General features: G+C 36.1%; 1 protein-coding gene across 2 annotated transcripts in view; it reads left to right on the top strand.

Annotated features, from left to right (window-relative positions):
* Positions 1 to 14,762, top strand: part of NIPBL (NIPBL cohesin loading factor) — a 191,681-nt gene that overhangs the window by 141,437 nt on the left and 35,482 nt on the right. For both annotated transcript variants that reach the window (XM_017548241.2, XM_017548242.2), the window contains exons 25-32: positions 328 to 417; positions 1,457 to 1,671; positions 1,771 to 1,873; positions 2,956 to 3,054; positions 3,151 to 3,297; positions 5,447 to 5,581; positions 7,081 to 7,179; positions 8,204 to 8,257. In XM_017548241.2, coding sequence (XP_017403730.1) covers positions 328 to 417; positions 1,457 to 1,671; positions 1,771 to 1,873; positions 2,956 to 3,054; positions 3,151 to 3,297; positions 5,447 to 5,581; positions 7,081 to 7,179; positions 8,204 to 8,257 — 942 coding nt within the window. The remainder of the gene's footprint in view (positions 1 to 327; positions 418 to 1,456; positions 1,672 to 1,770; positions 1,874 to 2,955; positions 3,055 to 3,150; positions 3,298 to 5,446; positions 5,582 to 7,080; positions 7,180 to 8,203; positions 8,258 to 14,762) is intronic.

Below are 14,762 nucleotides of genomic sequence, written 5' to 3'. Positions count from 1 at the left end.
AACATGGAGAAACCCTGTCTCTACTAAAAATATAAAAATTAGCCGAGCGTGGTGGAGCACACCTGTAGTCCCAGCTGCTAGGGAGGCTGAGGCAGCAGAATTGCTTTAACCCAGGAGGCGGAGGTTGCAGTGAGCCAAGATAGTGCAGACTTCACCTATCATTATATAATATTTTTCAGAAAAATTTCTCTGTTTTTTCCTTTTAGTTACTGTGGTTGTGTTTTTATTTTTAGTATCAGTCTTTTCTCAGATTTGTGTTTACAATTAGATTATTTATTAAAGCATACCAGTAATATCTTTTTTGTTCTTACTTGGTTTATTCTGTAGGTTTCAGGAGGGGAAGATGAAATCCAACAGTTACAAAAAGCATTGCTTGATTACTTGGATGAAAATACTGAGACTGATCCTTCACTAGTGGTAGGATTCTTTTCCCCTTTTTTGGAGATATTACATGTTTATTTAAATTGGGTTTAAGAAAATTGGGAGGTAGCATGATGAAGAGGAAAAGTTGTTTGGAATATTGATTTTCGAAACAAAGGGATACTTGATAATCTAAACAGAAAAAAATGCTTTGGGTTGATTTCTCTTATATAGAATTCTGGTTACAGATACTGTGCTATACAAAAATTGTATGATAAGAGCAATATTTGGAAGTCTTTCCATAAGGGATCTTTGAGACTAGGCTAGGTCCTCAGAGTGAATATGGGCCAAGTGGTACATGAGATGATCTATAATAAGCCTGTAAAAAGAAACTATTAGATTTTTATATGTATATTTTTAATATAATTTTACTGCTATTTTATGTATGTTACATAATGCATCCAAAATATTAGTATAAGAGGTTCATGTACAAAATTTATAAACTATTATTTGAGAACATTATACATAGAGGTAATTTATTTTTTAACTGATGGGTATGCAATTGAAAGAAATGTGATACCGCTAAGCTATTCAGCCAATTACTGCAGGCTTTTAGTTTGTATTCAAAGGAACAGATTTACAGGTGTACCTCAGTGTTAAACTATTTCAGTAACAATTGTCTTGTGTGTTTCTCGGAAAACTAAGGCAAAATTTGAAAACAGGTGAAGTCTTCTACCTTCAGTGTCGTATCCATTTGTTCTGAACTTTCCTAGTTTACCCATCATTTGTCTAATTTTGTCATGATATTGTCCTTAATTAAGTAGTTGATAGTAGCATTCTATATTTAATACAGTTGTGTTTATCAACTTATCTTGACATCATTAATATAAGTATTGGAACATAGTAAAATAATAAGTTTTCTAACATTTGGGATATTCTGAATTTTCTGGCTTTCTTAAAATCTGTTTTTATCACATGGAAGTTGTTTGAAAGTAAAGCTTAATATTTGTATTCCTAATTGTGAGCATTCTGTTACATAACTTGGGAATCTTATTGCAAATTTCATCAAGCTCAAGTCTATCTAATTTCTCTCCAGTTTTCTCGTAAATTCTACATAGCCCAGTGGTTTCGAGACACGACTCTGGAAACAGAAAAAGCAATGAAATCACAAAAAGATGAAGAATCTTCTGAAGGAACACATCATGCAAAGGAAATTGAGACAACTGGCCAAATTATGCATCGAGCTGAAAACCGTAAAAAGTTTCTTAGAAGCATTATCAAAACCACACCTTCTCAGTTTAGCACATTAAAGTAAGATCCAAAGAGAAACCATTTTACATTATATCCTTGATACCTATTTACCTAAGTTATAAAAAAGAAAAATACATTTTTAATGACTTTTTGTTGCAGGATGAACTCTGATACTGTGGACTATGATGATGCTTGCTTGATTGTTCGATACTTGGCCTCCATGAGGCCGTTTGCCCAGAGCTTTGATATTTATTTGACACAGGTAAGCCAGATAAGAATTCCTTATACAGTGGTGTTGATTTTTCTGATTCTTGAAGCTTGTGAGTAGTGCATAATACCTATTCATTTTTGAGTACAGGTACTTAAAAGATCATAGAGACAGTATTTGTTTTTGTGTTCTATATTAAAATGTCCAGCCAGGCACAGTGGCTCGCACCTGTAATCCCAGCACTTTGGGAAGCCCAGGCTGGTGGATCACCACATGTTAGGAGTGCTAGACCAGCGTGACCAACATGGAGAAACCCCATCTCTACTAAAAATACAAAATTAGCTAGGTGTGGTGGTGCATACCTTTAATCCCACCTACTCAGGAAACTGAGGCAGGAGATTCACTTCAACCTGGGAGGCAGAGGTTGCAGTGAGCCAAGATAGTGCCATTGCACTCCAGCCTTGGCAGCAAAGGCGAAACTCCATCTCAGAAAAAAAAAAAAAGAAAAATACAAAAATTAGCAGGGTGTGGTGGTGTGCGCATGTTATCCCAGCTACTCAGGAGGCTGAGGCAGGAGAATCACTTGAACCCGGGAGACAGAGATTACAGTGAGCCGACATCACGCCATTGCAGCCTGGGCAACAAGAGCGAAACTCCATCTCAAAAAACGTCCTTGTTCTACATGCCTTTTACATATTCTTATTTTACAAATAAATTAAACATACATATTTGTATGAATGTACACACATATGGTATCAGTAGAGTAAGTGACATTATAAAAACATTCAACTACCAAATTATGATTTAAATGATACTGAATATCCTTGATTAATGTTACACATGGCAAGGTTTTAGTGGGGCAACAGGTTCTGCAAATGAAGCATAACAATAAAAAACAGGTTTAATTGAGAATGCTAGGATAAAGGAAAGGCTCCAAAGTACGGACTATACACTTAGCACCTGTACTGATCTTTAAGTCAAACTTTGAATCAGTAAGACAGATCCTTTACTCTTTTGTATACAGATTAAAGAGAGGTAAATAATAGATTTGTGGGGTTTTTGCATGTTTTCATGCTATTTTTAATTATATTTTATATATTCTAAAATTTATGAAAATGTCAATGTTTGCTTGGCAGATCCTACGAGTTCTTGGTGAAAATGCAATTGCTGTTCGAACAAAAGCCATGAAGTGTTTATCTGAGGTTGTTGCTGTAGACCCCAGTATTCTAGCAAGGGTAAAGAGCAAAAATGATTCTTTCTTTTATATTCAAATTGGAATTTTACTCTATTTAGGTATAAATTGCCCTTTTTTTCCCTTCATTTTTCTTTAGCTTGATATGCAACGAGGTGTTCATGGACGATTGATGGATAACTCGACTAGTGTCCGAGAAGCAGCAGTGGAATTACTAGGTCGATTTGTCCTTTGTCGCCCTCAGCTTGCTGAACAGTATTATGATATGCTGATTGAAAGAATATTGGTATGTTTGTTTGTCATTTTTATAATGACTCATGAATATAATTTTGCCTTTCAAGCATCATGATTGGTTTTAAAGTTAAGCTGGAAACATAAATGTACCAAATATATATTTATATTGTCTAATCTCTGAACTATTGCCACTTTCTAAACAAGTACATATTTTCAAGAATAGCCCTTGCTATTTTATTCCATAAAACAAATTGAACTCCTTTTTTCAGTTGCTATTACTTTTTAAGTATACCAGTTTATAATGAGTAGATGATAGGAACCACATGGGATAGTTAAATGTTTTTGAACAAGAAACTAGAGTGATTTTATGTATGTATGTATATAAACAAGAAGAATTATTTCAGTGAGAGACAAGTACAGAACGTTGGTATCTGACAATATTTTTGGATCCTTTATGTGTATCTTCTTGTTTCCTTAAACCTGAGTAGTGATGAGCTCAGATACCTACAAGTTAAGCCCAAAAGTTATTTGAGGTTTAAGAGCAAACTTAAGAACTACTGTTCTAAGATACACTGCTTGTAATGTCTTTGAATTCTCTGGACCTGAAGCATTTTTCTGAAAAACAAAAGGAAACATTTAGCATTAGGAAATATCTGTGGAGTCTCCACACTACCCATTGCAGCCATATTGACTTATTGTAGAACTCAACATAGATGCACAAAATTAAGTATTACCTCAATAACAAGATTCATTTTGTCACCCTTGGCCTAGTTTCAGAACATTGTGTAACACAGTATAGAGTAATTTTTAGCTTCAACTCGGCATAAATCTTGATTGAAAAACAAATAATTTAAAGAAAGTCTGGAAGAAAGTTTTTTCTTCTTAGGCCTTCAATCTTTTGCAGGGTAAAATCAGCAGGATTCCCAAATATCTAATGAACTCTGATATTGGTAACCCTAGTAAAATATCCTAAGGTATCTTTAGGATTGCCAAATCACATAATGAAGATTACATGTCTGGTGCTTTTTGTTTTTAAAACTCTTTAATATTAAAGTTTGTTAAAAAAAAAAATTACAGTGAACACCCTTGTACCTATGTCAATACTTCATCTTTACTTTCTGCTAAATTATTTTAAGCCAAACATTTTTTACTACTTTTCTTGTGAACACTTCAGTTTGTGTCACCAAAAATTGATACTGTGCTATACAAACAAAACCATTGTCTCACCCAAATTAACACTCCCTATTACCATCTGAATACTAGTTCTTAGATCCTCCATTGTCCTAAAAATGTTTTTTTATTCTTCTTTTTTAAGAATCAGAATTCAAAGGTAATACATTGCATTTGAGGGTCATGTCTTAAAATTAAAGACTATTTTCCTACTCTTTTTTTTTTTTTTTTAACATCCCATATGACATTGACTGGTTAAAAAGGCCTGATTTGTTTTGTTATCTACCCATGGCTTTGATTAATTTAACTTGTGTTATTATATCTTTTATAAAAAGATAAGCCAGGCGCAGTGCCTCATGCCTATAATCCCAGCACTTTGGGAGGCCAAGGCATGTGGATCACCCAAGGTCAGGAGACCAGCCTGACATCATGGTGAAACCCTGTTTCTACCAAATCTACAAAAATTAGCCGGGCATGGTGGTATGCACCTATAATCCCAGCTACCCGGGAGGCTGAGGTAGGAGAATCGCTTGAGCCTGGCAGGCAGAGGTTGCAGTGAGCTGAGATCACACCATTGTACTCCAGCCTAGGCAACAAGAGCAAAACTCCTTCTCAACAACAACAAAAAAAGTAACCATACGGTAGTGCCCAAGGTTTGATTAGATTCAGATTAAACATTTTTATGAAGTTGACTTTTTAAGTGATACTTCATGTGCTGTTTAAGTGCCAGATACTATTCTAAAGCTTATGTTTATTATCTCATTTAATTTGGACAAGCATATACTTCTAGCCTTGTGTCCAGGGCTTAACTATAAAATAAGTTTTTATGTCTTAGATATCATACTTTAAAAGTAAAGGCAATAGAATAAAATAATACATTTATAGTAGCAGTAAGAAAGCATGGAAGCAAATATGTCAACTATGTTTATCATGTTAATGAATAGTGAATGTACTGCTTATGGATACTTTCTAATATCACACATAAGGCATCTCAATTTTTCTGACATTTAAAAATACCTTTCTGTTTTTAGGATACTGGTATCAGTGTCAGGAAAAGGGTAATAAAGATTCTAAGAGACATTTGTATTGAACAGCCAACATTTCCAAAAATCACAGAAATGTGTGTAAAAATGATTCGCAGAGTCAATGATGAAGAGGGCATTAAGGTAGTGTTGACTGCTTTAAATTCATTTTCATTAATGTTTAAAATAAGTTAAATGTTTATTGCATCTAAATGTTTATTTTAAATATATACAAAAAATTTATAGTGAATCATTAGTTTATAAACTTAAGAAAAATACATTCTTTGATACTTTTTTGTTTCTAGATTTTATATTAATTATTACAGTCTGATCTTAACCAATTCCATAATGGTAGTATTTATTTAAGACTGGCCGTAGTAGTGCATGCTTATAATCCCGGTACTTTGGGAGGCCAAGGCAAGAGAATAACTTGAGGCCCAGAGTTGGAGACCAGCCTAGGCAACATAGCAAGAATCCTGTTTCTATAAAAAAATAATGAAAATAATTTTTTAAAATTTAGCCAAACATAGTAGAGCATGCCTGTAGTTCCTCTAGAGACTGACACAGGAAGATTACTTGAGCCCAGGAATTCAAGCCTGCAGTGAGCTGTAATCTGGCCACTGCGCTCCTGCCTGGGCAACAGAGTGAGACTCCATCTCAAAAAATGTGCATGTGTATGTTGATTGATTGATTGATTCTTATTATAGAGATTGCATTATATTCAAAGGTTTCTCATAGGATTATTTTGATTTTCAAATGTTATGTGTTTACCTTTTTAAAGTATTAAATACTTTATTTCATTATGTTAAGTGAGATAAACCAGGCACAGAAAGACAAATAGCACATATTTTCACTTATACATGGAAACCAAAAAAAAAAAAAATTGATCTCGTAGAGATAGAGAATAGGGTTAGCAGAGTCACAGAAGTTTGTGTGAGGGGTTGAATAAAGAGGAGTTGGTTCATGGTTATGAAAAATACACCTAGAAGGAATAAAATTTAATGTTCAGAAGCACAATAGGGTGACTATAGTTAACAGTAATTTATTATACGTCTCCAAATAACTAGAAGAGTGGAAATGGAATGCTCCTAACACAAAGAAATGATAAATGCTTGAGGTGATGGATACTTCGGTTACCCTGATTTGATCATTATACATTGTATGCTTGTATCAAAATTTCAAATACACTTCATAAATGTGTACAGCTATTATGTATCTCTAAAAAAAAAATTTTAAGTTTAGTCCTAAATTCATTAGTAAATTTATATATATGTAATTATATATAATTGTCCCTTTTTCTTTTAAGTTTAACAAACACTATAACAACTTCTTCTCCAAAAGCAGTAAACATATTTTTTAGTTTGATCATAAACATTTGAATGTATAATATGAAGAAGTTCTAGGCTAGGGATAGTATCACCCATTCATATTGTTTAAAATTTTTACCAAATTGAAAATTTTATAGTTTTGAGGAATAGGTATTAAAAAAAAAAAAAAAAAACCTGAGGAAATTCATACCAGAAATTCCTGACAATTCGTGTTTTGATTAGTTATTTATAGCTTTGTTTTGGGCCTAATGAGAATTTGGAATTGTGAGTTTGCCATGTTTGTTATAATTAATTTGAAATTCCTCTTTCTTCTAGAAATTAGTAAATGAAACGTTCCAGAAACTCTGGTTTACTCCAACTCCACACAATGACAAAGAAGCAATGACAAGGAAAATTTTAAATATTACCGATGTGGTAAGAAGGACTGGAACAAGGGTGTAATCACTATTGGTGCAGACCTAATTGAGGCCTACGTGTCTTATGAAGAAAAAGATAATAATGAGATATTTCATTAATCTTGACATTTAGTACTGCCATCTTTATATTTCTGGAGATGTTCAAGGGATGCAAGTAACATGATGTTTCCATATAGCCCTACTTCTTGGCATTAATTGATGTAAACACGGATACTGAGATATTCCTATTCCTGTAGCAATTAAAAACAGGGAGGGAAAGGAGAAATAGAAGAACAGATAGAATCGCCCAAGGTTAATAATCTGCAAAGATAGTCGTGCCTACCTTTTTCAGAAATCATGAATATGGATTAGTTATATATTTTTAATTATGCATAAACTACACATTTTATGTTTTTAATATAAGAAACTTTTGTCAGTCACAGTGGCATATGCCTGTAATCCCAGCTGCTCAGGAATCTAAGATGGGGGTATCAACTGGTCCTTGAACCAGGAGTTCAAGGCTGCAGTATACCGTGATCATGCCTGTGAATAGGCCCTGCACTCCAGCCTGAACAATATAGCAAGATCCCCTCTCAAAAAAAAAGAGAAAAGGAATTCTGTATATTCAATTACATGATATGATATTCTACATTTCTATTGATGTCTTTTAAATATACCATCTAGCAGAGGTAATAAGAAACAAATACTTTTGTTTTTATTTATTTATTATATTTTTGTTTTTAATGTTTTACATCTTACAGATTTTCCTCACAGAGCGTAGTTCAAGTTATTGTGCCATTTTAAACATTTAGTGCCATACTAAACTTCAATACATTAAGCTAATTTCTTCAATGTTTTTCAAGATATTTTTAGAATTACGTTCTATAACACTGGTAAATTGTTGGGTTACTGAAAAATAGTTTTAAAATAAACTTTTGAATTGAGAAAATTGAAACATGTTTCAGGCTAAAGCATAAAAAAAGTATGTTTTACTCAGATTTTTAAATATATTTTTAACTTTGATACTTTTCACCACCCCTTAGGTCGCAGCATGCAGAGATACTGGATATGACTGGTTTGAGCAACTCCTTCAAAACGTGAGTGTTCTTTTGACTCCTGATAACATAAAATTTAATAGGCTTTTTTGTTTTTGTTTTTTACTGGATGATTTAAAAGAACCTTTTTAGTTCTTTTGGTAGGAAAAATTTATTTCAATATGTTAGGCTGGATGATTTTGTTAATTTCTCTAATTAATTCAGTTGCCTGTTACAAAAGTAAGACTTCTGAATCAATAACTAAAATTCTGTCTTTCCTTCTTTCCAGATAATTATTTTTTCTTTAATCTCTGTAAATAATAGATGCAAGATTTATAAATGGAACTACATATTGCATTAAATATATAGTTACATAATGTGATATGTTATGCATAGAATTTCTGTTAGTAGTACAAAATCAATTTCACATAGGCAGAAATACCCATCACCCAGCTTCAAAAATTATTTGCATTTTCCAGTCTTGTTTTAGCTATCCTTCCCTTATCTGTTTTTTTAAGTTATTGTTATACTTTAAGTTCTGGGGTACATGTGCAGAACATGCAGGTTTGTTACATAGGTATACACATGCCATGGTGGTTTGCTGCACCCATCAATCTGTCATCTACATGAGGTATTTCTCCTAATGCTATCCCAATTGTTATTGGTCTAATCAGGGATTTGACTTCTTCCTGCTTTAGTCGTGGGAGGATGTATGTGTCTGGGAATTTATCCATTTCTTCTATATTTTCTAGTTTATTTGCATAGAGGTGTTTATAGTATTCTCTGACGGTAGTTCGTATTTTTGTGGGATCAGTGGTGATATCCCCTTTATCATTTTTTATTCCATCTATTTGATTCTTCTCTATTTTCTTCTTTATTAGTGTGGCTAGTGGTCTGTTTTGTTGATCTTTTCAAAAAAGCAGCTCCTGATTTTTTTTTTTGAAGGGTTTTTCTTATCTCTTGTCTTCTTTAGTTCTTCTCTCATCTTAGTTATTTCTTGTCTTCTCCTAGCTTTTGAATTTGTTTACTCTTGCTTCTCTAGTTCTTTTAATTGTGATGTTAGGGTGTTGATTTTTGGTCTTTCCTGCTTGCTTTTGTGGGCGTTTAGTGCTATAAATTTTCCACTACAAACTGCTTTAAATGTGTCCCAGAGATTCTGGTATATTGTGTCTTTGTTTTCATTGTTTCCAAGAACATCTTATTTCTGCCGTCATTTCATTATTTACCCAGTATCATTCAAGAGCAGGTTGTTCAGTTTCCATGTAGTTGTGTGGTTTTGAGTGAGTTCCTTAATCCTGAGTTCTAATTTGAATTGCACTGTGATCTGAGAGACTGTTGTTATGATTCCCATTCTCTTGCATTTGCTGAAGAGTGTTTTACTTCCAATTATATGGACAGTTTTAGAATAAGTGCTGTGTGGTGCTGAATGTATATTCTGTTGATTTGGGGTAGAGAGTTCTGTAGATATCTATTAGGTCCACTTGGTCCAGAGCTGAGTTCAAGTCTGGGACATCCTTCTTAATTTTCTGTCTTGTTGATCTAATATTGACAGTGAGATGTTAGTCTTCCACTATTATTGTGTGGGAGTCTAAGTCTCTTTGTAGGTCTCTAAGAACTTGCTTTATGAATCTGGGTGCTCCTGTATTGGGTGCATATGTATTTAGGATAGTTGCTCTTCTTGTTGCATTGATTCCTTTACCATTATGTAATGTCCTTTATCCCTTTTGATCTTTGTTGGTTTAAAGTCTGTTTTATCAGAGACTAGGATTGCAACCCCTGCTTTTTGTTTTGTTTTGTTTTCTATTTGTTTGATAAATATTCCTCCATCCCTTTATTTTAACCCTGTGTGTGTCTTTGCACATGAGATTGGTTACCTGAATACAGCACACTGATGGGATTTGACTCTATCCAGCTTGCCAGTCTGTGTCTTTTAATTGGAGTACTCAGCCCATTTATATTTAAGGTTAATATTGTTATGTGTGAATTTGATGCTGCCACTGTGATGCTAGCTGGCTGCTTTGTCCATTAGTTGATGCAGTTTCTTCATAGCAACAGTGATCTTTATAATTTGGTATGTTTTTGCAGTGGCTGGTACTGGTTGTTACTTTCTCTGTTTAGTGCTTTCTTCGGGAGCTCTTGTAAGGCAGGTCTGGTGGTGACAAAATCTCTCAGCATTTGCTTGTCTGTAAAGGATTTTATTTCTCCTTTGCTTATGAAGCTTAGTTTGGCTGGATATGAAATAATGGGTTGAAAATTCTTTTCTTTAAGGGTGTTGAATATTGGCCCCCGCTCTCTTCTGGCTTGTAGGGTTTCTGCTGAGAAATCTGCTGTTAGTCTGATGGGCTTCCCTTTGTGGCTAACTTGATCTTTCTTTCTGGCTGCCCTTAATATTTTTTCCTTCACTTCAATCTTGGTGAATCTTACGATTATGTGTCTTGGGGTTGCTCTACTCAAGGAGTATCTTAGTGGTGGTCTCTATATTTCCTGAATTTGAATGTTGGCCTGTCTTGCTAAGCTGGGGAAGTTCTGGATAATATTCTCAAGAGTGTTTTCCAACTTTGTTCCATTCTCCTCATCACTTTCAGGTACACCAATCAAACATAGGTTTGGTCTTTTCACATAGTCCCAAAGTTCTTGGAAGCTTTGTTCATTTCTTTTCACTCTTTTTTTCTCTTATCTTGTCTTCTCACGTTATTTCATTGAGTTGATCTTCAATCTGTGATATCCCTTTTCTTCTGTTTGATCAATTCTGCTGTTGATAATTGTGTATGCTTCACAAAGTTCTCATGCCATGTTTTTCAGCTCCATCAGGTCATTTATGTTCTTTAAACTGATTATTCTAGTTAGCAATTCATCTAATCTTTTTTCAAGGTTCTTAGCTTCCTTGCATTGGGTTAGAACATGCCCATTTAGTTCTGAGGAGTTTGTTATTACTCACTTTCTGAAGCCTGCTTCTGTCAGTTCATCAAATTCATTCTCCATCCAGTTTTGTGCCCTTGCTGGCAAGGAGTTGTGATCCTTTGGAGGAGAAGAGGTGTTCTGGTTTTTGGAATTTTCAGCCTTTTTGCGCTTGTTTCTCCCCATCTTCATGGATTTATCTACCTTTGGTCTTTGAAGTCAGTGGCCTTCGGAGGGGGTCTCTGAGTGGACGTCCTTTTTATTGATGTTGATACTGTTCCTTTCTGTTTGTCGGTTTTCCTTCTAACAGTCAGGCCCTTCTGCTGCAGGTCTGCTGGAGTTTGCTAGATGTTCACTCCAGATCCTTTTTGCCTGAGTGTCACTGGCAGATGCTGCAGAACAGCAAAGATAGCTGCCTTTTCCTTCCTCTGGCCGCTTTTTCCCAAAGGGGCACCCACCAGATGCCAGCCAGAGCTCTCCTGTATGAGGTGTCTGTCGGCCCTTATTGGGAGGTGTCTCCCAGTCAGGATACACAGCAGTCAGGGACCCACTTAAGGAGGCAGTCTGTCCCTTAGCAGAGTGCAAACACTGTGCTGGGAGATCCTGTGCTCTCTTCAGAGCTGCCAGGCAGGGACATTGAAGTCTGCAGAAGCCGCGCCTGCAACTACCCCTTTTCCCAGGTGCTCTGTCCCAGGGAGGTGGGGGTTTTATCTATAAGTCCCTGACTGGGGCTGCTACCTTTTTTTCAGAGATGCTCTGCCCAGAGAGGAGGGAATCTAGAGAGGCAGTCTGGCCACAGAGGCCTTGTTGAGCAGCAGTGGGCTCTGCCCAGTTTGAACTTCCCAGTAGCTTTGTTTACTCTGTGAGAGTAAAACCACCTACCCAAGCCTCAGCAATGGCAGATGCCCCTCCCCCCACCAACCTCAAGCTTCCCAGGTGGAGCTCAGACTGCTGTGCTGGCAGCAAGAATTTCAAGCCAGTGGATCTTAGCTTGCTGAGCTCCGTGGGGGTGGGACCTGCCGAGCCAGACTACTTAGCTCCCTGGCTTCAACCCCCTTTCCAGGGGAGTGAACAGTTATGTTTCACTGGCATTCTAGGCACCACTAGGGTATGAAAAAAAAATTCTGCAGCTAGCTCGGTGTCTACCAAAACAGCTGCCCAGTTTTGTGCTGGAAACCCAGGGCCCTGGTGGCATAGGCACCGGAAGGAATCTCCTGGTCTGTGGGTTGCAAAGACCTTGGGAAAAGCACAGTATCTGGGCCAGAGTGCATGCTACCATCCCTAATGGTTTTCCTTCGCTAGGAGAAGGAGTTGTCCAACCCCTTGCACTTCCCAGGTGTGGCACCCCAGCATGCTCACCATCCTTGGGCTGCACCCACTGTGCAGCCAGTCCCAGTGAGATGAACCTAGTACCTCAGTTGAAAATGCAAAAATCACCCGCCTTCTGTGTCGATCTTGCTGGAAGCGGCAGATAGGAGCTGTACCTATTTAGCCATCTTGCCAGCAATCCCTTTCCCCTGTCCAGTTTTATCCTTTTCTTTCTTTCTTACTTTCTTTTTTCTATAATACTTTTTTTTTTTTTTGAGACAGAGTCTCGCTCTGTCACCCAAGCTGGAGTGCAGTGATGCCATCTTGGCTCACTGCAACCTCCACCTTCTGGGTTCAAGGGATTCTCCTACTTCAGCCTCTCGAGTAGCTGAGTTACAGGCACCCACCACCATGCCCAGCTAATTTTTGTATTTTTAGTAGAGACAGAGTTTCGCCTGTTGGCCAGGCTGGTCTCAAACGCCTGACCTCAGGTGATTCGCCAACCTCAGCCTCCCAGACTGCTGGGATTACAGACGTGAGCCACCACACCCAACCTGTAATACTGTTTTTTTCTTTTCTTTTTTGAGACAGAATCTCACTTTGTCATCCAGGCTGGAGTGCAGTGGCACGATCTCAGCTCACTGCAGCCTCCGCCTCCTGAGTTCAAGTGATTCTGCTACCTCAGCCTCCCAAATAGCTGTGATTACAGGCAAGTGCCACCAAGCCCAGCTAATTTTTGTATTTTTTATAAAGAGGGGATTTCACCATGTTGGCCAGGCAGGCCTCGAACTCCTGACCTCAGGTGATCCTCCCACCTCGGCCTCCCAAAGTGCTGGGATTACTGGCGAGAGCCACTGTGCCCGGCCTGTAATGCTTTTAAAACAAACTTTATATTATCTCACTTTATATTATCAGATTTTATATTATCTCACTCATAAATACTTTAGCATCTATCAATCTCTAGCAGATAATGACTTTTAAAAAACAACAGAATATTATTTATATCAAAATTAATAATGTATTATTCCATATCTAATACCTATCAATGTTCATATTTTCCTTTCTCAAAAATGTATTTTCATAGTTGGTTTGCAGTTGCTTTGGTTGATGTACTCTTAAGTCTCTTATAATAGTTTGTCCCTCACCTTGCTTTTCTCATTCCACTTGTAAGTTTTTCTGTAGAATCTCCCACATTCTAGATTTAATAGGTCACTCTTTTTCTGGTATCATTTAAGATGGTCCTCTGTCCACCAGTTTTCAAGTAGACTCTTGGTGAAACCTAGAGGCTTAATAAGATTCAAGTTCAATTTTTAATCTAGGAGACAAATATCTCATAGGTGGTGTTGAATATTATTGCATCACAGCAGGAAGCACATGTCTAATTGTCCCATTTTCAGTGACTGATTTTTGATGAATTTAAGTGATTATATACAGTCATGTAACCTCCAGCACAATGAACACCCAGGATCTCACACTAAAAAGCTTCCTCATGCCCTTTTGCAGTTGATCCTTTCTTCCTGGCCCTAGAAAACTATTCATCTACTTTTTGTCACTATAGTTGTACCTTTTTAGAAGTTAATATCAATGGAATCATACACTATGTAATGTTTTGAGTTTGACTTTCTCGACTTAAAATGTTGATTCATTCCTGTTGCTAATATATTAATATACCTGTTTATTGCTGAGTAGTTTCAATAGTGTGGATGTATTACAACTTCTTTATCATTCACCATTTTTGGACTTTTGGGTTCTTTCCAGTTTGGGGATGTTATGAATAATGCTCCTGTAAATATTGGTGTATAAGGTTTTGTGTAGATGTATGTTTTCATTTATCTTGAGTAACTTCCTAAGAATGTGATTACAGAGTCATGTGATTAGTGAGAAACTGCCAAAATGTTTTTCCGAAATTGCTAAACCATTTTTCATTTCCACCACCTGTGTATGAAAGTTCAGTTCCTTCACATCCTCACCAATTCTTGTCATTGTCAGTCTTTTCTTAAAACTTTAGCCATTTTGGTGGGTGGTAAAAGTGTAGTACATTACTTTCTTAAGATGTATTTTTTAAAAAACCTTCATGGTGTTTTCCTGTTTTCAATCTATAATCTTAGACTGTCTTCTTAAATCACCTTTCATTTCATATTTTTACATGATATATTTGGCATCATTTCTTTCCTAAATCAAATAATTATCTCTGTATCATAGAGCCTTATGACCACCTTAGTTAAGTTTATGTCAGCCATGACAAAGGATACATCATGATTTTTTTAAAGCCCTAAATCATATATTTCATTTGATTGTTATTATAAATGATTAAGTAAGGATTCAGTGTAACTGTTAGAAATGTCACTATTTACTATTACTT

Source organism: Cebus imitator, unplaced genomic scaffold, assembly GCF_001604975.1.
Source record: "Cebus imitator isolate Cc_AM_T3 unplaced genomic scaffold, Cebus_imitator-1.0 Scaffold205, whole genome shotgun sequence".
Taxonomy (NCBI): domain Eukaryota; kingdom Metazoa; phylum Chordata; class Mammalia; order Primates; family Cebidae; genus Cebus; species Cebus imitator.
Note: the sequence above shows the minus strand (reverse complement) of the source record. Positions and strands in the feature narration are given on the sequence as shown.